We start from the raw sequence: 23,381 nt of genomic DNA, 5'->3' as shown, positions 1-23,381 counted from the left end.
TGAGGTACGAACTAGGGTAGAGCGGGATTGCCGACAGTTCAATCTGTGTCATTGACTTGATCAAGGACTGTTGAACCTAGTATGCACCCCAGATACTCCAGCAATATGAACTCTAAAGGGATGTCAGAGTGAATATTGCGAGCCTATCTTTGTAATCGTAGAGCTCGAATTGCTCGCTGGGTCATGCGTAATTTCAGCATTCACCCGGTTACGCAACAGCCGGCTGTGCAACCTCGATCGCCACGTGAGGGAGACGAAGCGCAATCTGTATCTACCGGTCACACTGGCCAGCGATGCTGATGCTACGAGGGTAAAATTGAAGCCATGCATTCACCCGCCCCTCTGCCAGTATCAGATCCTTACACCACATACGAGTACGCATCCTTTTTCGGCTTCCCACCGAGAGGCGAAACGAGCGCAACCGGTCGCAATCTTTGACTCTGCAGTATATCCATCATGACCAGTCCGTGCATGAGTGATCTTTTCGCATCCAAGTCCCTCTTCCTGCACGCCCATCACCTCCTCTGCAAATCCTTTTCTAGCACCACTTCGGGTGGCTACGTACCTGGAAGCTCGACCGTCATCCTACAGAAACCTGTCACCAATGCTCGTCCCGGCGCTCTGGAACCTGGCCTGAGATGCTCGTTCGGATGCATGTGACATCCTACCCTCCCAGGAGCCCTGCCTGAATCGTAGCAAGAATCGTTCCACGCCATACATTTCGTACCGCAAGCGACTTCTGGAAGCGGTAAACTAGCACGCTCACTCCCGCTGGTCGGCCCGTTGAGCCAATCCTCTTTTGCTGGGTCGTTCCTGCCTGGCTTACACATACTGTATACCAGACGAACCGATCCTCCTCCTTATATAGGCAGCACTTCAGCGTTATCATAGCGATCGGTTCCTTGTATTACTGTTCTTTTGTCCCTGCATTGCGCAAGGCGCAAGGTTGGTAACTACCTCCCAGGCGAAGGGACGGATCTTGGTAAGATCAACTGAGGTAGATCACACCGCCTACGGCACCTACGTCGGAACCTCGCAGACAAAGAAGAAAACATGAGTGGTACGCAGAATCTAGGGCCGCCGCCCTCGCCAGAGTATCTCGCCGAGGACTATGGGCCGAAGTTGCTGGCAATCGACTGCACGTTGTTCGGCCTCGCGGCTGTCACGATGATCTTGAGGATGTATGTGAGAGTCTTCATGCTGAAGATGTTCGGTATCGATGGTGAGTGAGTGTTTTTTGTTCCACCATCTTTTCGATGCCATCACATCACTGAGGCCGCTCATTGCGACCACGAATTGGATGGAAGCCGGCCAAATTTCTGCACTCAGATATCCCTTACAGCGCCTTCTCCTATGTCTGGTAGCCTGAGTCACGCAGAAACCTTGGAAGCAGTTCTGCAGAACGTCTCTGCGTCAATCGCGACGCAACCGCCAGCACTCTCGAAAGGCACACACTGTCCCCGAATCCATAGAACATAACCGACGATAGAAAACTCACTGACTCTCCCACTAGACTGGCTCATGCTCATCGCAATGTCCCTCTCCCTAACGATAACCGCCCTCTTCATAAAAACCGTAACCCTCGGCCTCGGCCGCCACTTCGACGTCTCGGGCCTGGCCTTCCCCCTCGCAAACATGGGCCCCTTCTTCAAATACACCTACGTCTACGCCATCCTCGTCATCTTCGCCTACTCCTTCATCAAGCTCTCTATTGGGTTCTTCCTCTTAAGACTGGCGGACAGGACGCGCTGGAGGACGTTTTTGATATGCACGCTCGTATTTTTGGTGGCGTTTACGATAGGTAGTACCATGGCGATTGTGTTCCAGTGTATTCCCGTCCGGGCGGCGTACGATTTGACTTTGAAGCCGCCGCTGGGGTACGCGTTCCCCCTCCCTTCTTCCTCCCGTAATCCCTCCCCCACTTCCACAGACTAACGCGAGAGGCGAACAGCAACGCAAAATGCTACTCGGTCAACATCTTCAAAAACGTCGGCGTGTTCAACTCCAGCGTCAACATCGCAACGGACCTGCTCTTCGCGCTGCTCCCCATCCCCATCGTCTGGAAACTGCAGGTCAACATCCAGACGAAGCTCGGGCTGTCCTTCTGCATGGCGCTCGGCTTGTTCGCCACCGCCACCGCGATATACAAGACGCCGATGCAGTATCATTTTTTCGAGGAGCCGGATTTCACCGGCAAGGGCAGCTGGTATTATATTTGGCAGCAGTGCGTCAATACCCCAAACCCCTTTCCCGGCCCATGGGGGAAAATCGACCCAGGAATGCAATGCTAATAAAATGGATCCTAGGGTCGAAATGAACGTTGGCATCACCGCTGCTAATCTCCCGACGCTCAAGCCCCTCTTCGCCCGCTTCTTCACCTCTCTGCGCACCATCGCCGGGTCCTACGGCTCGCACGCTGGGCACTCCGCGCTGGGTACGCCGTATAAATCCACGGGGTACTTTAAGCAAGAAGACCAAGGGAATTCCTTCGCGCTGAGCAGTCTGAGTAAGAAGGGCACTGCAGATGAGTGGGGCAAGAGGGGAGATAGCGACGAGAGTATTCTGAGGGAACACGGGGGTGCGTTTAGTATAGGGAGGGAGAGGGAGAGGGAGAGAGACACGCAGAGGGACATGGCGAGGAGATTGAGTGTGAGGAATGGGGGCATTATGCGGACGACGGATGTGGTTATTACAAGATGAAATGATTGACGGAGGGGGAAATGGGAAAATAATTAACATATTCCAATGGTGTATCTACTATTGTGCGGAAGGGGTATGCGTGCATGCTGCGCGCTGGCTTTGCGTTCAATGTAGTATAATAGAGGCGAGTATCAGGTATATGCCTCGGATTTGGATGCCAGATCGTCTCAGATTGTGTGGTGTTGTGCAGTGCGGGTGGTCGGTGAAGGCCGGACTATTTCACGCCAGCCATAGTAAGAACCTTGTATGACAAGTTCCGACCGGGCATCTGATGAGCTTAGATTACCACCAGTGTGGTGATACTCAACGTGGCCACTAGAGGCACTGAACGAAGGTGCGGTGCACATGATGGCGTTCATGGCCTTTGCTGATGCCGATGTGTGAGTGGGGTCCCGAGTTCGCAAGGTACCACTGCGTCACCTCTTCCAGCGTCCCTGTCATGTTACGATTCATCCTTCATCTTCCCACACAGCGAACACGTCCACCACTGATGCTCCATAAAGGTGCCACAGTTCAAACAGTTCCAGCCTATCCGTCCTTTGGCAGGCTCGAAAGGCGTGGCACTGGCCCCTCTAAGCCCCGCTGCAGGGGGTGGCTTTGGAAGGGCGGCTGGATGGTGGGCCGGACCGTAGCGCTGATTTTGCGGAATTGGTTGTGGCGGCTGCTCTAGGCCGCAGGCTCCACAGGAGAGGAAGTCGAGTGGATTATGTAGCGTGCATTGAGGACACGCCCACTTGTTTGGATCGGTGGGAACCACGAGAGACGCCGGCGAGGGTTGAGATTCAGGTGGTAGGGATCCGTTGCGGATTGCTTCCTCTTCTTGTGATATGAGGCGGGACGACGGGCGACGGGAGCTTGGTAACGATGTCGGTCGTCTAGCCGGGTTCCCGGTGACCAAGCGGGACAGAGGACGCCCGTCGTGATTTGAAGACACGCTTCGAGTTGGGGGCGGTTTCGGGCTCGACGTTCGTGAAGTTGGAGGGTGATTGTCAAATTGTAGGCCGTTCACGGGATCCCACGCCAGTCCACCCCCTCCGTTGGGCGCGCACAGCTCTTCCAGCTTGATCATCTCCTCCTCTTCCATGAGCTCTTGCAAAGCTTGTGCGATTGCCAAGTCGTTCGCGTCAGTCTCTTCAGCCTTCGTCCTGAATCCAGTCTGCACTTGCTGATCACGCAATCTGCCAGCTTCGGAACTGCCACTCGCGCAGCCGTCTGTGATGCTGGTTCTCCTTGTCGCCGCGTCTGCGATGACCTTGCGCATATCTACGCCACGAGAGACTGGACCGCCTCCTAACCGACGCCCGCCTGCATTCTGGTTCGTGGTCCCCCTTCGCTTTTCTGCTGAAATTCGAGCCTGACGGCGCATTTCGTCCAATGGTATCCTCTTGCCACCGAGCGATCGACCTTGAGATAAGAAACCCTCACCGGTGTAGCCTTTTGCAACTAATGACTGGTGCTCGTCGCGCAGCTCATTCCAAAGATTGTGGAAGTTGGCGTCGTGTGGGCCCCAGATGATATGCGAGAGCTCATGTAGCAGGGTATCTGTGATCTGCTCCATGGGTAGGAACTGCCTCGAGTCATGGTGATAGCGCAGCCTGATCAGTATTCTCTCTGTCCTATTGATGTTCAACCCTGCACATTCTTAGTTACAGATGCTCCATGTTTGACTGCAATCGTACCGAGCAGCTGAGGTTCATCGGGGAGAAATTCAGCTAGAGTGGCGATCTTCCAGCCTCGTTTCCTCATCATGGGCTTGACCACGGACGCTGCCTTGCGCAGCATGTGTAAAGCCTCGCCATCGCGAGGTAGGTGCTTGAGATGTTCGTACGCATCAAAGTGCGCGTCGATCTCCCGCATGTTGCGGGTCTAGCTTGATGTTTCGCTGACAGCTTGCGATTCGATATTCCAGTTTCAGTATTCGGTCCGAGGTTCTAGTCGATCTTCCAGTTTGACAGGTGAAAGAAAAGGTAGACTGAGAAGTGAGAGAGGAAAGCAGTCGGACTTGAACAACGCGTAGAAAAGACTCGAAGGATGATTATCAAGAAGAGTGCAACGCCAGCCAGCCACGTAAGCTATGCGCGCGGCGAGAAGGCACCACGGCGTACGTAGAGGCAACCCTCGAGGAAATCACTAACCAGAGAGGGCGAGGACCGCGCCTAGCCAAGGGTATCTATAGGAAAAGAATGTACAGAGGGCCGCACGCGCGTAAGCGCAGGCGCACTTGAGACTTGAGGTGCGAAAGGCCAGACACGTGCAGGATGCCGTACCTAGTGGCGGCGGAAGGCGATACGCCACATTTGCTCTGCGGTCTAAGCTCCCAGACTCCGCAGATGACGATGCACGATCCAACCTTCCTTTCTTCGCCTCTACTTTTCACATAGTCTTTTATTACATTCTCTAATTCTGTGCAATGACGGCCGACGACCAGCATTTTCTGGATGTGGTGAGTGCCCTCTCGCGCCTTATCGGGTTGTTGCTGACTGACGACACTCGCGCGACAGCTGTCTGAGTATTCACAAGACATCCGGAAATTTACGGGCAACATTTTTGACGCCTCGGACCGGCATTTCCAAAGCGTCGCCGGGTACATAAAACGATCCGTCCCTAAAGGCTGGCTACCTGAACATGCTCGCCCGCCCCCTCCGCCCCCGCGCGTAGTCTCCGGCGCCTACCTACATCGTCTGCAAGATTGGGTTTCGCGGAATCGCGCGCTTACGGCCGCACTTGTAGCGTTCTTGGCCACGGGCGGAGTTCTTTTATGGCGGGAAAGGAACAAATCTAGGAAGAAACGGAGGGCACGGCGCGCAAGCAATGGCGCACGGAAAGAAGTCATCGGTAGGATCAGCGCATGCTCATGCACTGCAGATGCTGACTATGGCAGTCCTTGCTGGTCCGCCCAACTCGCCCATAATAAAATCGCTCTCGCTCGACCTCGAACGACGCGGATTCATCGTATACATTGTGTGCTCGGATATGGAAGAGGAGCAGCTGGTACACGGCGAATCGAGAGCAGACGTGCGGCCACTGCATCTTGATGTCGCTGACGTCCTGGGCACCCAAGAGGCGATGGAGCGCTTCAACGACCTGCTGCTCAAGCCCCATGTCGCGTTCTCGGGCGCATCACCACACAACCTACATTTCCGGGGACTGGTCCTGGTCCCTGATCTGATCTACCCGTCGGGCCCCGTTGAAACGATTGGGCCTGAAATGTATTCTGACGCACTGAACGCAAAGGTTCTAAACACCATTGCCGTAACACAGGCGTTCCTTCCTACCATCTGCGAGTTCAAAGCGCGCGTTTTGATGTGCACCCCAAGCATCGTGGCGTCATTGCAGCCCCCGTTCCACAGCGTCGAAACCGCCGTTGTTAGCGCCCTGGAAGGGTTCACGGCGTCGCTGAGAGGCGAACTCGGCACGCTAGGCATCGACGTGTGCCAGTTCAAGCTCGGGACGTTTGAATGCTCCCGCATTGGGAGCAGACAGCACCTGCAAACAACCGCTGGACCGAATACGATGGCGTGGCCAGCGACAACACGGAAACTGTACGCGTCGAACTTTGTGAATCAGAGCCGCATCGCGCAAAACAGAGGACTTCTCACTGCAAACAGCACTGGAAGCTCGTTGCGAGTGTTGCACGACGCTGTGTTTGATGCGCTCACCCAAAGACGGCCACGTCGGGTATGGCGCGTAGGACGTGGGAGCGTAACGTACGACATTGTGGGCAACTGGATACCCGCAGGCTTGGTCGGATGGATGATGGGCGTAAAGCGAGTGTCGCTAGAGGAGGCAACAGCAGAGCCGCAGCTGGAAGATGCTGCACAGTCTTGGGAGAAGATTGAACAGGTCGTGTGAAGTGATGCTGCTGCAGCGCACACTCCTACTACTCTCCCCTCACGTTGAAGCAGAATCTGCCGAAGAATATCACAACCACACTCAACCGTTGGAATAAGCAGTAACGTTTGACTCCGGTCCGATTTATCGACTTGTGATGGCCGGCACGTCGGTAAGTCGATGGCGGCAACCTCGTGTTTGCGCGCCGGACATGTGTTACTCGTTTTGTAGTAGCTCTGGCGAAAGCATTGTCGGGGTAATTACACCAAAGCTAGGATACGGGGTGCTGAACAGGACGAAGGAAATTTGGGCAACGTATTCAGTCGTCAGCCAGCAATAGGATGCACAACTGGATTCTAAAATCATATCATGGAACCTGTTTGTATTCGCCTGTGCATGCGAACAAAGGCCCTGGGTTCAAACAACGTTGTCGATTCAATCAAGTCTTCCAGCTGTAAGGGTAGCAGTTCGTTCGCACAAGGCATTATAGCAAACCTACTATATAGACTAAGATTGCTACGACTTTCGCGAGCACAATTGGACTCTTTCTGCTTGCCCAGATGGCGAACGTGGACAGTCGCGAGACAGGCGTGTGACCAGCCAAGAGGGAGGCTAGTCGAGTCGGGCAGTATTCGGGGACCAAGGCGATTTGGTGTGGTAGTGTAAGGCAGGCCGCCTCGCAGTCTGGCCAGGTATCGCTGTATTCTTATTATTAGCTCTTTCGCCATCGATGCGGTGTGGCAACTGCGTGCGATGGACGCTGGTTCGATAGCTTCGAGAGAGAATCGTCTTCTTGTACTCGCGTAGGATTGACGTTGGTGGACGGGGTTGCTGTATTGGCGAGGGCACAGGTGGCTCGTGCGAGGGCAAATGAAGGACCTGGACGTGGTTGCAGCTTGTCACAGGCGAGCGGACTGCCCCCAAACGGCGTGGGCCGAGAACATTGTCCAGGTCGTGAAACGTACGCACGCGACGCGACGGCTGAAGTTGTGCATCACGGCGCCCAATCTCCCCAAGCCGGCCGAGTCCGCCACAGAGCGTCGCCGTCGCTGCAGAGGAGCCAGCCACAGCAAGGTCGAGGCTGCGAGGCTGCGGGCATTCGCTGCGATGAGATTAGATTATTCCGCGATGCTTCTACCGTGTCCGCTGACTGCAGCCACCGTCGCGAATCGGGGTGTGATTGGCGGCCGTTGGAAGCGTCGGCCTGAAACCAGCAACCCTAAACTTGGATGCGGCCCGCCAACGCGCCAAGTGCTCAGGGGCAGCAAAGCCTCAGTCTCCATAATGGAGTACACTGCCCAGTGCGCCGTCCCTGGTGCGCCGTCTGTCTACCGTTGCGGACCTCGCAGCTTTCTCTCACGTCTTCTGCAAAGTGTGTGCTCGGCGCAGCACTGCTGTCCGTTGCTCTTAGTAGTACTGTCGCTCCTTCGCCGTTGCTCCCCACTCCGCTCTTCGCCGTTGCGATCAGCATACCATCTGCGATACCCCAGTCCGACCACCGCCACTTCCCAAGACCCGTCCGTCCAGCCAGCGCACACCTTTACGCCTCAGGCATTACTCCTCGACTTTTGCCTCCGCGCCTGGTTTCACCACCTCTCGTATGACGATACCGTCTGCCGCATCCCCGTAACTCCGCCGCCGGCTTCATGAAATACGGCGCATGAGCCTTCCATTCGCTCCTTCCACCTTCTACCACCATGGTAAACAGATCAGACCGCCCCGGCGGCCTCGAGTTCCGCTCGCAATCCTTCGACCCGCCCTCCAACGCCAGCATGAGCAGCCTCTCGCTGCACGACCTTCCCAGCCCTCGCGCCGGCGAGGTGCCGCCTGCGCTTTCCCCTCTGGATGCCCTCGCCCTGCAGGGACGCCTCCTGGCAAAGAGATTTGAACAGGAGGAGAGGGCTGGCCGTCGCATCAGTCGACTGGCACCACTCACCATCCAGAATGAATTCGGCAACCGCGCTGGCTACTTCTCTTCGCTCTCGAATTCCACCGTTACCTCGCCCAACGAGGAGCTCCTACCTCCCCCGGTTAGCCCAGGTCAGCGACCTCAGAACTCCCCGCGAGCGCAGACCTCGACCGACAAGCACAAGTCGTTGTACCCCATGTTCGGTGGTGACGATGAAATGCTCAACGAACCGCCGATGCCCTACAGGAATGTCCTTTCTCCCATTGGTGAGCAGGCCGCGCCTGCTCCTCCGGCCCCTCCGCAGGGCTACTTCGACATCCCGAGATCCACGTCCCCGGAGCCTGCAATCGGACTGCAGGAGGCCACGCCAGTATCCGCCAATATGGCTCGGTCCAATTCGCACGCCCTCAAGCAGGCTATGAAGAGACAGCAACCTCGCGATGCGCCCCACAGGCAGCAGTCGAGCTCTAGCCTACGCCCACCGAGGTCACCTGGTTCGCAAAGGGCCCGCTCTCCTAGAATGTCCCCGACCGTCAGGTCCGTCCACAACGACAGTGCGGACGAGGTCGAAGACATGTCGCTTGGTGGCTCTTACGATTCTCTCCACAGGAACCTGTCTCCTAGCTCCAGCCTGTCCAGGTCTCATTCTCCGCTGACGCCTTTCTCCAACCATTCTATCCCTCGCTCGCCGTCAGCATCTTCCGAGCGGTCGAATGCCAGTCACCAACCTCCTCGCCCGTCCTTTGCCAACTTCTCGCGGCCTAGGAGCGCCACGAGCAGACAGCCATCGCTCGACGTACGTCCAAGCGTGGACTTACGTCCTAGCATGGATCGCGCGCCATCTCGACAGGCTTCCGATGAAAGTTCCTACATGCGGCCATCTTTCGAGTCCCACTCGATCCGACAGGACTCTACGGAGAACCCGGTCTTTCCCCCCTACGCAAACGACGTCGTGCATACTCCTGTGAGCATGACGAGCGAGGACTGGCGTCGCTCGACTGACTACTCCAATCCGGCTTCTACGTACACTTATTCCAAGTTTGACCTCCCGCGAGGCCGAAAGCTGGATCGCAAGTCTATCGGAATCGAAGACTTTTTGAACAGCCAGATTGGCTGGGAACAGCCCAAGAAGCCCGCGGGAGCACGGCCGCCTTCGCCAGTATCACCGCCTCGTTCCGCCAGCAAACAGCGTCCCTCGATCGAAACGCGCAGCACTTCGACGGAACGCGGCGCGCCATCGCTCACTTCCAGCAACAGCACCATCCGTGGAACCACCGGCACTGGATCTGACCAGATCACGGCACAGGAACATTGCGACAAGGGCGTCGAGCTGCACGAGGCTGGTGAGTTCATGAAGTCTACCTACCACTTCCGTCTTGCTGCCCGCGCAGGACTCGCCGAGGCCATGTTCTGGTATGGCCTTGCATGCCGTCACGGCTGGGGTATGCGCGAGAACAAAGCCGAAGCGTTCCAGTGGCTTCGTCGTGCTGTCGACTCCGGCCAGCTTGAGGTTGCCGAAGATGAAGATCAGACCAAGCATGGCCACAACCCCGATTTGGTTAAGAAGAAGCAGCACAAAGCACAGTATGGCATTGCCATCTACGAGCTTGGGAAGTGTTACATGAACGGTTGGGGCGCCAAGCAGGACAAGGGTCTTGCCGTTCGCTGCTATGAGATCGCCGGTAACTGGGGAGATGCTGATGCCTTGGTCGAGGCTGGCTATTGCTACGCAGAAGGTGTAGGCTGCCGCAAGGACATGAAGAAGGCAGCCAAGTTCTACCGCGCTGCTGAGGCCAAGGGCGTCAGCATGGTTGGCAACAGCTGGATCTACAAGGACAAATACATGGACGATGGCACCGCCACCTCAGACACCCGGTCGATCCGCTCCGGTCGTTCTGAAAAGAAGGGCCCTGGCTCTGCGAAGAAACCTCGCGAAAAGAGCCGCACGCGGACAATGTTCGGCCGCAAGAAGAGCTTCGCCGCCTGAGCTTGAAGATTGCCTACCCTATACGTGTCATGACCGGTCTCTTTTCTCATTCGGCGAAGGCGTTCCGGTTCTGCCTACCTTCACCTCGGCGGCTGGCTGTTTTTGCATATACCCCAATCAACACAGCGGCCATAGCAACGCTGCTGGTTTCATCTGCTTCACACAATTCTTAACTTTGACACGGAAATTCGCTTCTCGTCACAAAAGTTTACAATACTTCTCGGCTATACCTGCCCGGCGCACGGCTGGGTGCGCCACCAATATCGACCCCCTACTTCGACTTCTCGACATACTTTTCCTACTTTTCTGTGTTTCTATTCTTTTCCTGTGTCCTCTGTTCAATTCGCTATGTTGTTATCCTTTCCTTTGTCATCGCATCTGGTGGTCAGCGGGACCTTGACATGTATTGATGAAGCGTGCAAATACCTTCTTTTCCGTGGTTCCAAAATGCTTAATCTAATCCGGTACTGGTGTGCTGGCTGGCTGGGGGCGAGACCTGGCGTTGTCTCTGTTAATATTTATTGGGTGAAAATGGTGGTGGTTGTCATATCCTGCCCGGTGGTGGGAAAAGGAAGTGTAGTATAGCTGTGAGAAATTGATGGGTGTGAGAGAGATGTTGTTTATCTGATCTTGACTTGCTTGTGCTTGTTGGAGGATCTTAGTCGTGTAAGGTGGGTAATCTTTTGGGCGATGTGAGAACGTGCTGGTACGTACAGGCATGTCTTCTGCACCCAGACGTTGCGCTCATCGACCAGTAGTAGTCTTCGTCTCACGATGTTCGATAGTCAATGTGCTGACTAACCACCACTCGCGATGCACTTCCCCGACGCTAGAAACCAACGTTCCCCAGAGTAACCCCAGACCCACACACGCAGATCACCTGCCACAAGTAGACAGTCACAACGGGTATCACAATCCGTCGGCAACATGCGCGTCTATCTCCGGGTGACGACGTCCGTATCTACTTGCAGTCAAGCTTTTTTCTTCTCTCTAGATTGACCAACTGTATCCGTACCAGTCAAGCACTCGGCGGCCATGGTGCAAGTATACACATTGGGCGTCGCCCTCTTCGCAGCGATAGGAACATTTCTCTTCGTACGTCTTGCCCCACGACGCAACCAGATCATCTGACGGGGTAGGGCTTCGACACCGGCATCGCAACGACGACAATAGCCCATCAGTCGTTCCTCGACTACATGGACCGTCCCAGCAAGGCCATTACCGGCGCCGTGGTGGCGGTGTACATTGCCGGCGAGGCGGGCGGTGCGATTTTGCAGTCGCTGATAGGGGATCGGCTGGGACGCATTCGGTTTATGCAACTTATGTGTGTTATTGTGACGGTGGGGACGGCGGTGCAGACCGCAAGTGTCAATATGGGAATGTTTCTGGCTGGGCGCGTTCTCGCGGGTTTTGCGGTCGGGGGCTTGGTCTCCACGGTGCCGATCTATCTCAGTGAGATATCTGCGCCGCAGTCGAGGGGGTTGATTGGGGGGATATCAGGGTGTGGTATGCATGGCATTCACTCTGTGGCAGACTGCGTGTGGTACGGCAGCTGATGCTTGCTCTCAGGTATTTCTTTCGGCACCATGATGTCCAACTGGGTGGGTTTCGCCTGCAGCTATGCCCCCTACGGCGCAAACCAGTGGCGTCTCCCCCTGGGCGTCCAGATCCCCTGGGGAATCATCCTGTTCGCCGGCCTCGCAACTTTCATGCCCAACTCCCCCCGCCAGCTCATCCAGCAGGGCAACGTCGACCTCGCACGCAAAGAGTTCCTCCGCATCCACCGCTCCCTCTCGCCGCACGACGCCCACGAGGAATTCGCCCTCATGCACGCCCAAATCGCGTACGGGATGGACCGCGAAATCACCTCCTACCGCCAGGTCTTCCGCCTCTTCCGCCACCGCGCACTCGTCTCCATCGCCGTCCAAACAATGACCAGCCTAACAGGAGATACGTGCCCTCCCCGTCCTCCCCTTCCTCACCCCTAAGCTAAGCTAACCCCCCTCCACTAAACGTAATCCAATACTTCCAAACGCTAAACTACACCTCCTCGGCATCACGCCGCGCCTCAGCCTCGCCCTCGCCGCCCTCTACGGCACTACAGCCTTCGTCTCAAACGCCCTCTCAACCATCTTCCAGCCGACGCCTGGGGCCGGCGCAAAATGCTCCTTTGCGGTCTCGCGGGTACTATCGGCGTGGAGATCTACGCGGCGCTCATGCAGCGCTTTTACGAGGACACGCCGAACCGCGTGGGCAAGGCGTTCGCCGTCCTGGGCATCTATCTCTTTGTCGTGGTGTACTACTCGCTCCTCAACTCCACGACGTGGCTCTACGGCAGTGAAGTCCTGCCGCTTGGTCTGCGCTCCAAGATTATGGGTGGAGCGGCGGGGAGCCACTTCTTGGTTAATGCGGGGATTACGGAGGCGGGGCCGACGGCTCGGGCTGGGTTGAGAGAGAATTATTATTATGTATGTGGGGTGTTCGGCGGTGTTTTTGGGGGCGTATTTTTGGTTTCCCGAGACGAGGTTGAGGAGTTTGGAGGAGATTGCGGGGGCGTTTGGGGAGGAGGTCGTTGGTGTTGGGGTGCGGTGGGGTGGGAGAGAGGAAGGTGGTTGGGGGAAGGATGGGGGTGGGGGTGGGGAGGTGAGTGGGGAGAGGGATGGGGATGAGGGAACGACGGGGAGCTGAGGCATCGCCGGTGAGAGATTATGATTCCTGACTGGACGAACGGTATAGAAGAGTGCTTTGCAGCTGCTTTTAAGCTGCACACTTCTCTTGGGGCTCGCGTCTCGGGTGATTAAAACAATAACACAGACAGTTGCATGCGCTCCAGAAAAAGAACAGCAACACAGACATGTGCCTCCTCGTGCGACTAAAAGGCAATTACTTCTGGATAACGAGCGCACGGTCAGGTGCAGAAGTCGTCATCACTATTAAGCGATGATAATTCCCTTACATAACGAGCGGTATAAAAGACGCAAATTCGCCGGCTTCCTAACCTGCACACTTCTTCCGAGCTTCGTTCTCAGGCACTAAAATCCTCTGTGAAGCGATCGCATGGGTTTGGAAAACTGGAAAATAGCTTCTATGGGCTGCTCGCTGTTTAAAATCCCTTGACTACGATGGCATGGTCTTTTCCCTTCTCTTCTTCTGGAAGCGGGTTGATGGGCGCAACGTTCGGGTGTAGAAGGTACTATCACCGATGAGAGATGATGATTCCCATGCAGGAGGAAGGGTATAAAAAGACGAATTTTCGGTCGGCGTTGCAACTGCACAGTTCTTCAGCGCTTCGTTCTTGGGCGACTAAAAGCATTGCGGCAAGCATCTAATGGCCTGGGCTGCTTGCGCTGTCTAAAACCGAGACTAGAAGTTGGCATGTGCCCCTTCGTGCGACTGTGAGAGGCGACTATCTGCCGGTTGTTGAGCGGTACGTTGAGGTGCAGAATTTACCATCACCAATGAAAGATAGTGATTCTGGGAATGATGAATTGTCTATAAATACTGGTTTTCTTTAGCTTTTCAACGCACACTTCTCCAAGCTTCCTTAGGACAAACAAAAGTGTCTGGACGAGCACCTAATGCTCCTAAAAGATTGGTGAAGAGATAATATGGCCCGCTTGCTTGCGCTGTCTAAACTCCGTTATGAAGATTCCCTATGGTCTTTGTTCTTTCCTTCTTCTAAAATCCATGCAGATTGCTGCGATGGGGTAGCGCTCGTTCGAAGAATCATCACCAAGTGGTGATGGAGGAGGGTAAGACATGTATAAAAAGCCTATTTCTTTATCTTTACGTTGTACACTTCTAGAGCTTCTTTCTTCGGGCAATCAAAAGTTCTCCAATGCCGGATCATGGTCTTGAGAAACTGGAAAATAGCTTCTATGGCACGCTTGCTGTCTAAAAACCTTATAAGCGAAAACATGTGGTGGTTTGTCTGCTCTTCTATAAGTTCTAAAAGTCGACAAAGAGCGCTGCGAAGGGGGTCTGCTCTTTCAGCGTTTAAGGAGCACTATGAAGCGAGACTCTTCATCAATAACGAGTGATGTTGGAGGACAGGATGTGTATAAAAAGGCTGCTTTGTCTGACTTTGGGCTGCACACTTCTTCGAAAGGCTTCCCTGAGAATACTAAAAGGGGGGATTATGGAAGCACATGGGTCTAAAACAGGTATACGACCAACTGATGGTCTGTTTGCGCGCTCTGAGTCATAATATTGGACAAAGCAACAATACTGTCGTTCTCCCGCCTACTCTAGGGCCATGCGAATTGCAGCGATGGGGTGGCGCTCGTTCAAGGTGCGGCACGAAGCAAGACCATTCATCATTAACGAGTGATGGTGAAAGCGAGGAAGATGTATATTAAAAGCTGCTTTTCTTAGTCTCCACGCTGCACACTTCTTCGTAATTTTCTCAAGAAAGGTAAAAAATTAAAAAATTGATGGTATAGTTACATCGCTCTAAAAGCATTGATTCGCACCCATATGGCCTGTACAATCGCTTTAAGATTACACAACCCACCGATATGCTGTCCCTTTCTGCTTTTTTCCTGTTCCGGATTTGAAGTGTGCGACAAATGATGCCTAGTCCACCTGCGCGACTATGACGGGGGAGCCTCCACTAATAGATGATGGTGATTCATGAAGGTGTCGCTATAAAAGAACGGTTGCGCTTGCTTGCCTCTCACTTACATACCTGCACTGCAGGTGCGATCGGAAACATACCAAAACCTACGATGGATCAACGCATGGAAACAAAAGCTGTCTGACACAAATCACATGTGTTTCTCTCCCCTCGCACTGTTCGGTAACCGAGGTTGCGCAATGAGCGAGCATTTACGTGTAAAATAACATCATCACCGACGAATGATAACAGTCCGGAAAACTGTATAAAAGGAGTCACCACTTTCAGTCTTCAATCTTTGCACTGCGAAGTCGAGCCTCTTTTGGAAGGCTATTAAACTCATCGACAAGCGCAATCATGGAGTCCGAAACAAAGCAAAGCGGAGCCTATGCCTGCTTGCCTGCGAAAAGCATGATCCACTAATGTCATGTGCTCCTTCGGCGTGCTGGCTACATCAAAACTGAGTTCGGTCCAACATCTCACCACCAACGAATGATGATGCCATAACACGCAAAGGAAGCAGTATAAAAGGCACCGCAATCATCCTGCTTTCGTGCTGCACACTTCTCTCTGAGAATCTCTGGAACTCCTAAAATCGTGTGGTCAGATGGGTTATGGAGGGAACAAAAAGACGATAGCAAGAGCCGCATGTGTTCGTTTCCCGTGCGCTTCTCGAAAGCCTAGTATAGCTTAGCCATGAGAGAGCGTGCGAGGCGGGAAGCACCATCACATACAAGTGATGATGATGTTTGAGTAGATGGGTATAAATGGGCTTACTTCTTCTGGTTTTGGGCTGCACACTTCCTGGAGCTTCCTTTTTGGGTGACTAAAAGTCGAACAGGAAGACTATATGGTGTGTGGACTCAAAGAGACAACCAATCCACAATATTTTCTTCTCTGCTTGCCTCGAAAATCGATCATGACGAGGTTTATGCGTCTGCCTACCGTGCGTGCTGCATTAATAGCGCAGTCACTCGGGAGGACGTCAGCATCAATGGACGATGATGATGTGCGAGTGAGCGCACACAGTATATCAAGCCTTCTGCTCTCCGCCTTTCTGATTCACACACTCCTTCAGAATTTCCGATGATAGTCACTAAAAGTACATCGATAACGACACATGGTCCAAAAGCAACCGGTGATCCGCTCAATGTGTCTGCCTGCTCTGCTCCAAAAGTGCCAATGTCTGTGCTATAAGCGAGCGTTCGTGTTGCAGATCTCATCAATCGCGCGTTCTGTTCAAGACGTGTCATCGGCAGTAAGTGATGATGATTTGACAGAAAGGTATGTAAGGAACACTGTCCTTCTTCTTTCCATCGGTACACTTCTTCAGAGCCTCTGGGAGGCTTCTAAAAACCAAAGCAAGAACCAGCATGGTGTCTAAAGCCGCCAAAATTTCGTTTCATGTGGCTGCTTCCCGTCTTGTTCTTCAAGATCTCTCTCTATCGCGTCATGAGCATGTGGCAATGATCTGTTCCCCGGAAACAACCTCCGTCGAAGGTGCATCGAGTCTGAAAGACATCACCATCAAGAAGACTATATGATGGAACGACATACACGTGGCGGACATGAACACTATAAATAACTAATCTCGCTTGCCTATCAACCCTACACTCTTTACACAGATTCTTCCAAAAAACTGCAAAACCCGATGAGGCTTGTAATGATGTATTCAAAATCGGGTAGTCTGGTTTTGCATGTCTTCCTCCTTCCTGCTGTTCTTCAAAGGTCGATCCTGTCGACGTCATGAGCGAGGGTGTGGTTATGGTAGTGCATAACGTATCAACGAACGCGATCATAGCTCATGCTGTAACAAAGAACGAGGGCAGCACTAACGTACATCCGCAACAAAGTTCGATATGGAGAAACTTACTTTCCCTGCAATCCTTGTGCTGTGCTTTCTTCGAGGCTTTGAGGATGCTATGAAAATGCGGAACTTCCCTGACATGATCCCTAGAAAGACGAAAAAAAGGCCCATGTGTCCGCTTACCTTCCATGCACTTTACCTATGGTATGGTACAATTGACCACGCATTCACAACAGAGAGCGCTCGTTCACATAGTCTACACTGTGTCGTGCGCGTTTCAGTCCGGAGATGTCACCATAACGAGGTGGTGATGGTGATACGGAGCAGAGTATATACCCTGGCTTTTCTTTCTAGTCTGTCCTGCGCACGTTTTTAGGGGACTCAGAGGAGGCTCGCCAAGAATCGAAAACTTCCAAGGCAATGCCTCCAAAAGCGGAGGAAGACAGTGCTATGTGCCTCTTGGCTTTGCCTTTCTCGAAGCTAGCTACGCGACACGTAATGGACGAGTGAGTGCTCATGGTCATGCAAAGCCTACTGGGTTTTCACAGTACTTCATAAACATTACATCGTCCAAGTACGATGATGATGACGACAATGATGATGCGGGATCAGGGAATGTACAAATAGGCGGCTTGCCTTAGGCTTTTGTGCTGTACACTTCTTCACGGCTTCTGACAGGCTCCCAAAACGTGAAGAAAGCATGTAATGCCATCCAGAAAGACCGTGAACAGAAATTGATGTGTCCGCCTGTCCTGCTCTTCTCTAAAATAGTGACGTTGCGTTTGACGAGCCTTCGGTTGTTGGCTATGTCGCTCGCTGACAATGTGCGTAGAGCGCGACGGTGGTGATATATGTCACCATCGGTAATACTGATTTCGATCAAGCTACGAGTAACCAGGGTTGATATCGACGATTCTGAGATATACATTTAAATCTATGGAGCCTCGCTCAAGCATTTTTGAGCAGCGAGAGACGAATCTTAATCGTCATCGCGCTTGTTATCTCGACTTCTTGCTCATCATGCCAGGGTCGTAATACTCAGGATATGACGTCCTATAGCCAAGCATATATTCGCCGATCCACTTTCCCATCACCAAGCCGAAGACATACGATAAAGGACGCGCTACCCAACCAGGCCCGGGAAAAGCGAGACTGACCTCAGCAGAGTGCAGGAACAAGAGGAGCTGGAGTGGGCTGGGCTCGACCTTTTGCGACTCACAGTCGTCGAGGTAGCAGTAAAGGTTGCGGAAGAAGCGCTCGTTGCCGCCGACCTCCTCTTCAGCCGTCTTATCGTCTACTAGCGGCGACGCTTTGAGCTCTATTTGAATTTCGCAGGGTTCGCTGCAGTCGGGATCGGCTTTGAAAGTGTGGCGTGCTTGTGGCGGGATGGTGACAGGTTGGGGATCATTTGGTGTGATGGGGATCTGTTTGCCTTCGAGCGTGAAAATGAAACGTCTGGGATAAGGGAGGCTTGATTAGCTAGTTTATAAGAATAGGAAGAATTGGAGCCGTCACTTACCCTTGGGTCACGGTGAAATATTCTTCCTGATACCAGTGCCAATGCAGCGGAGGAATCAACGGGTTCTTATCGTCTGGTAGGTCTCTATAGGCGCCCGGCTTGTGAAATACTTGCACCTCCCGGACACTGCGGCGTGCTTCTGGCACCAGCCAAGAAGTGGTTCGCGCACCTTTGTGAAGGGTGAGTTCTTTTTGACGAGCAGTCTGGCTTCGTTTGACGTGAAAAGACATTTTTTCTGTGGGTACCGTAGTCAATGGCGAATTCCACCTCAAGGGCACTGCCTTTTACTTCAATACAGAGTCGGGAAGTCGGGATGCTGTGTTCGAGGCGCGCCCAATAGAACGGTGGGACCGCCCCGCATCAACACGTCATGTGCGTGCTAACGGAACCTCGGAGTGCTGCATACCGGCTTAAGATAGAGACATAGAAAGCAAGTTTGCGGTGGGAAGCGCAGATTGTAAAGACATGTAAACGTCCAATAAGGCTGATGATGTATGGCGAGGTCGAGGAACTCTGAACCCAAATGCTGGATAGACGATCACGTGACTTCTGCGTCTACTGTGTACCTTGAAGAAGGCGCTACGCACTCCCTCATCCACTTCCCTCCTTAAGCGCCAGCCTCGCAGAATGCGGAAGCCCGATTTCAGGTATGTCGGATAGTCATGCCTCCATCAACTGGTATCGTGGTTCCATGCAGGTACGATGAAGCGGGCAGGCAGACGTTGACTGTCACTGTGGAGTTTGAGTACTGCTAAGTGTGGTAGCTATTAGAACGACAATTTAGACTTACCCTGCGCGACTTCTTCCGGGTCGGCATAGCGCCGCAAAGGCACACGTCGTTTAGCATATGCTTCCTTCTGCTCCGGCGAAATGCGTGCTGTCATGCCAGTCTAGGATTATGATTAGTTGCAGCAGTCTAAGAGCAGCACCGAACTCACAATGATCGGACCCGGACAGACTGTGTTGACCTACGTGCCCCGTCAGCTTCAATTGACTCCAAGCCCTCCTTCATGTGCTCTTGTTTGCATACTCACTGTAATGTTCCCATACTTTCCCAACTCCACTGCAAAAGCCCTCGTCAGCCCCGTGACTGCCGACTTGGTCGCACTGTACGCTGCATTCGCTGGCCCTGTGACAAAATGCTCCGTGCTCGCAATATTCACGATGCGCGCGGCCTCGCTTTTAAGCATCGCTGGCACGCATGCGCGGATGAAGATGACGAGGGCAGAAATATTGATGTCGAGAGTTTTGTCCCATCGTGACTCGAAGGAGTCGTCACCGTCGAAAGCACCGCCGCCGAGCGAGACACCGGCATTGTTGATCAAGATCTAATTTGTCAGTTCTGGAGCAGTAATGACCAACCAGTATGGGTGTCTACGAACGTCAAGCCCACCGAAAGCCTCGATGACCTCCTTGCACACTTGCTTAATTCGGTCTCGGTCTGCGACATCGCATACCCAGCCCCGTGCCCTTCCGGAGTGGACGGCGTTGATCTCGTCGACAACTGCTTGTACTTTTCCGTTATTTAAGTCGAGGATAGCCACCTGGACGCCCTCGTCCGCGAGCAGCTTGGCCGTCTCTCTGCCCATGCCCGAGGCGGCTCCCGTAACGATGGCTTTCTTCCCATTGAGTGATCGAGAGAGTTTTGTTAGTCTTCCGGCTGGTGCTTTGACGTTGCTCAGATGCGACGAGAGGATATCTAATCTGTTGAGAGCCTGGCGGGCATACAGGTCGGACTTGTCTGTCATGATCACTGTTAAGGAAGGGTGCTTTGTTCAAATCGATTCGACGTGTTGTTGTGTTGCCAATGCGGAGTAGCGATGCGGCGCGATTACCGAGGTTCCGAGACGGCCAGCAAGTCAACTCAGTACAATCTTTCTTCACTTGAGAATGGCTTTGTCAGATAGATGCCGGAAGGATTTACTACTTGGTCAGTGCAGCCGTTTTGGGAACGAGTGAGTTGCTCAGCGTTGCGCTGTCATGGCTGTGCAGCGTAGAAGCAAGCAGCGAGCTAAGGACAAATCGGGGTATGTCATTACCCTTTACGTACTAGTCTCAACATGCCGACTTGTCCTCCGAATGTACTTCTACATGCCCTTCTGCCATTGACTTTGTCCATTCCCAATCAAGATCATGTGTACCGGCCACAGTCTAATGAACAGTCGCGATCAGAATTCTGACAGCTATTCCCAAGGCATGCAGGAAGGTATCGAGCAATCGACGAAATGGGTTTTAGAGTCTGCGACTTACGTCCGGGATCGCTGTGAGCAAGGAAGGAAATTGATGGGCTACTCAGACGCACCTGTGGAGTGCGCATCTCTGTCATTCTGTTGATGTTTCAATGCTTTCAATATCGCCTCATGTGGAGCTCTGTGCTGGGCCACAACTATGCAGATACTGTTCTCGAGTCACTACTCACGGGACTTATACAAGGCTTTCGTCGCACGAGCATTGCGTCCTCTGCAGGGGTTTGCGTGAATGTACTTGCATTTCCATCTTCTCGTCATTACGTCACTGAACCATACTGCTCCCATGCTAACATCGTCCGACCTTCTACTTGATTAGCCAGCTGGAGCCAAGCCACCAACATGGTTGCAAAATGCTCTCGCAATACAGATTCGCCAGGGAAGGCCACGCATATCCGCTTCCGCTCAAGTCCACCAACTATACCGTGTATCGAGTGCTTGGGACAGGAATGTTCTCGACAATAGAACAGTCTTCAAGCTCGTCGCATGTGCTGGATTTTGAAGTGTGATATCCGCCAATGAGTTGGCGTGTCCTCGAAGTCATTGAAACTCGCTGGTTATCGCCCTGGTAGTCTCCCTAATTATCACTCTTATCATCGTTCTTGTCATCGTCCTTATCATCGTTCTTGTCATCGTTCTTGTCATCGTTCTTGTCATCTTCCTGCTCGGGCCCCATAAGATCTCTAAGCACCTCGAAGAATCGCGCCGTCCGCGCATGGTGTACGACTCTATTCGGAGGTAAAATCACCCATTGAACCCGGAGAATATCCAAGGCCGCAAACTCGTCACTGTGGCGGCGACCAACCTCCTTGATCCAGTTGCGTGCCACACGATAGAAGTCTATAGTGGCTTCTTCGACGGTCCATGCGGAAGAATCGATACGAGTGGCCACGAGACTCTCGAGCGGCACATTTGCCAGATGATCGAGGTTGAATCGACAGCAGTCGGAAGCTTTGCCTCCCTGTACATCGAGGGCTATCGAGACCTCTATGTTGCGAAGGTGAGGAATCGCTTCCGGGAAATGGACTATGAAGGCGTGAAGTGACGCCTGTGAGAACTGGAAGAGGTTATGGGTGTACAGGAACGGCGTGGCTTCCTGGCAGACCTGTTTGCACGTGCGGAGGAGATTGTAGGGTATGTCATTTTTCTTCTTCTTGCTCTTCAGGACGGCCTTCGTCCGGTGTCGAAAGGGCACGCCGTCAGGATCTCTTTCACGGGTTGTGGGATCCCAAGGGGTGATGATGTGCATGTCCTGGTCCGAGGTGAACGCGTACTCGTAGATCATGTTGCGGATTTCCCCAGGCCTAGAACTCAGTCAGCGACGAGTTTTCGAGTCGTGGATAGGAGGCGGAGCGGGGTATCGAGGTTATACTCGCGATACTCACAGTTGCAGGAAGTCGAGGGAAGTCTCGTCTTTCTTCTTCCCTTTAGCCGCCTTGCCCTTGGCCGCCTTGGTCGCCTTCTGCTTCTTCGTAGCTACGGCTACCGAGTTCGTAGCAGCGGATGTGGAAGCGGGTAGAGCCGGGGCGACTTTACGTCGCTTCCGTTGGGGTTGCTTCACCTCTACGTCATCGCCTGCCTCGAGCTCCTCATCAGAGATGTCAGGCTCAGCGTAGTTGACGAATTTCTGGGTGCTATTAGCTTTGACGATATGAGCAAGGGTCAAACATACCCGAGATCGCTTGCTCATGGTGAGAGGCTCCGAGTTCGGTTTGTCGTTGAGTGGAATGCTAATGTGCGGGTGGACACGTAGAATAGGGCGGGCACACAATTCCGGAGGTTTTATGCAAGATAGCGTGGCAGCGCACGTGCCATTCAGGCAGTTCGGGATGTGAGACAGTGGAGGTTGAAAATGCTTTGGCTACGTGTTCAGGTAGCTATGGAAGAGCAGTTGAACAGAGGTTGCAAGCGGGGGTACTTCTACGATTAGTGCACCTGCCGAAGTGTAGACTTGGACGCTGGGCAGGCAAGATCAACAAAAAGGTTGAGTTCAAAGGAATCTTGGAGGTTCTTGTTATCGGATACAGGACAATGAAGTGAAAGCCTTCATGCGGCTTACTGCTTTGAGGGTGAAATATGGCGCTACCGTGCGTCAGCAACAAAGAAAGCCTGTACGATCAAACGCGCTTGTTCCCAAGACATGCAAAGCTATTTCCATCCCCTATGTGCTCTTCTCTGCTGGTTTCAACATACACAGTGGGTGCGGCTATGTTCGGACACCGTGACAAAAGATGTCACCAAGCGTGGGTTTTCCCTGCACTTGAAGTGATACCACGCCTTTTCCCATGAGCGGCTATTCCTCTGCCTTTCGAGTCGAACATATCGTTATATCTTCGTCTATCCGCGTATACTACTACGACACTTTATGAGGGACCACCCTCCATCCTCTTTCGGGAGGGGGAGGTCATGAACTACAGGGATGTAGAGGAGACCCGAGCCAAGCGTGGAAAGACAAAGCTGTCGTCGGTAAGGGGAAGCGATGTGGTAAGTGCAAGGATCCAGCGGTTCATCTAGCGATAGAAGAGGTAGATGCGGGACTATCGAAAGCAAAGTTCGAAGCAACGCAAAGAAGGGAAATCGAGCCAAAGGACGTCTGAAATGATATGGAGGGCTCCAGGCGTGTAGATTCATTAAGAAAGTCAGATCGTTTTCATCGTATACCGTAGAGATCGAGCCAATCCCCCTAACCACTCTAGGGTCTGCCACTCTAACCTCGTGCAGACCCCTACCAGCTTCATCGAACTTTTCCAAGTGTGAAACCCGACAT

At 53.3% G+C, this 23,381-nt stretch overlaps 7 protein-coding genes across 7 annotated transcripts; 4 read left to right on the top strand and 3 right to left on the bottom strand.

Annotated features, from left to right (window-relative positions):
• Positions 1 to 1,533: 1,533 nt before the first annotated feature.
• N0V89_011362 (uncharacterized protein) lies at positions 1,534 to 2,700 on the top strand (the record flags this gene model as incomplete). Its single annotated transcript, XM_056220094.1, has 3 exons — positions 1,534 to 1,776; positions 1,944 to 2,224; positions 2,307 to 2,700. The coding sequence occupies 3 exons, from the start codon at positions 1,534 to 1,536 to the stop codon at positions 2,698 to 2,700; spliced, it is 918 nt and encodes a 305-aa protein (XP_056065397.1).
• Positions 2,701 to 3,142: 442 nt separating this feature from the next.
• N0V89_011361 (uncharacterized protein) lies at positions 3,143 to 4,557 on the bottom strand (the record flags this gene model as incomplete). Its single annotated transcript, XM_056220093.1, has 2 exons — positions 3,143 to 4,332; positions 4,380 to 4,557. 2 exons carry the CDS (start codon positions 4,555 to 4,557, stop codon positions 3,143 to 3,145), a joined length of 1,368 nt encoding a protein of 455 aa, XP_056065396.1.
• A 553-nt stretch (positions 4,558 to 5,110) lies between these two features.
• Positions 5,111 to 6,552, top strand: N0V89_011360 (uncharacterized protein; the record flags this gene model as incomplete). The annotated part of the gene is made up of 3 exons (XM_056220092.1): positions 5,111 to 5,143; positions 5,202 to 5,535; positions 5,582 to 6,552. 3 exons carry the CDS (start codon positions 5,111 to 5,113, stop codon positions 6,550 to 6,552), a joined length of 1,338 nt encoding a protein of 445 aa, XP_056065395.1.
• A 1,676-nt stretch (positions 6,553 to 8,228) lies between these two features.
• On the top strand, positions 8,229 to 10,427 carry N0V89_011359 (uncharacterized protein; the record flags this gene model as incomplete). The annotated part of the gene is made up of 1 exon (XM_056220091.1): positions 8,229 to 10,427. One exon carries the CDS (start codon positions 8,229 to 8,231, stop codon positions 10,425 to 10,427), a length of 2,199 nt encoding a protein of 732 aa, XP_056065394.1.
• A 1,196-nt stretch (positions 10,428 to 11,623) lies between these two features.
• Positions 11,624 to 12,415, top strand: N0V89_011358 (uncharacterized protein; the record flags this gene model as incomplete). Its single annotated transcript, XM_056220090.1, has 2 exons — positions 11,624 to 11,879; positions 11,997 to 12,415. 2 exons carry the CDS (start codon positions 11,624 to 11,626, stop codon positions 12,413 to 12,415), a joined length of 675 nt encoding a protein of 224 aa, XP_056065393.1.
• Positions 12,416 to 17,847: 5,432 nt separating this feature from the next.
• On the bottom strand, positions 17,848 to 20,116 carry N0V89_011357 (uncharacterized protein; the record flags this gene model as incomplete). Its single annotated transcript, XM_056220089.1, has 6 exons — positions 17,848 to 18,304; positions 18,369 to 18,507; positions 19,159 to 19,258; positions 19,307 to 19,336; positions 19,403 to 19,696; positions 19,751 to 20,116. 6 exons carry the CDS (start codon positions 20,114 to 20,116, stop codon positions 17,848 to 17,850), a joined length of 1,386 nt encoding a protein of 461 aa, XP_056065392.1.
• A 1,075-nt stretch (positions 20,117 to 21,191) lies between these two features.
• Positions 21,192 to 22,304, bottom strand: N0V89_011356 (uncharacterized protein; the record flags this gene model as incomplete). Its single annotated transcript, XM_056220088.1, has 2 exons — positions 21,192 to 21,918; positions 22,000 to 22,304. The coding sequence occupies 2 exons, from the start codon at positions 22,302 to 22,304 to the stop codon at positions 21,192 to 21,194; spliced, it is 1,032 nt and encodes a 343-aa protein (XP_056065391.1).
• Between the last annotated feature and the right edge of the window lie 1,077 nt (positions 22,305 to 23,381).

The sequence above is a fragment of the Didymosphaeria variabile genome (assembly GCF_027946475.1).
Source record: "Didymosphaeria variabile strain IMI 356815 chromosome Unknown scaffold_9, whole genome shotgun sequence".
In the NCBI taxonomy this organism is placed as follows: Eukaryota; Fungi; Ascomycota; class Dothideomycetes; order Pleosporales; family Didymosphaeriaceae; genus Didymosphaeria; species Didymosphaeria variabile.
The sequence above is the reverse complement of the archived record's forward strand: the minus strand, read 5'-3'. Positions and strand labels throughout refer to the sequence as shown.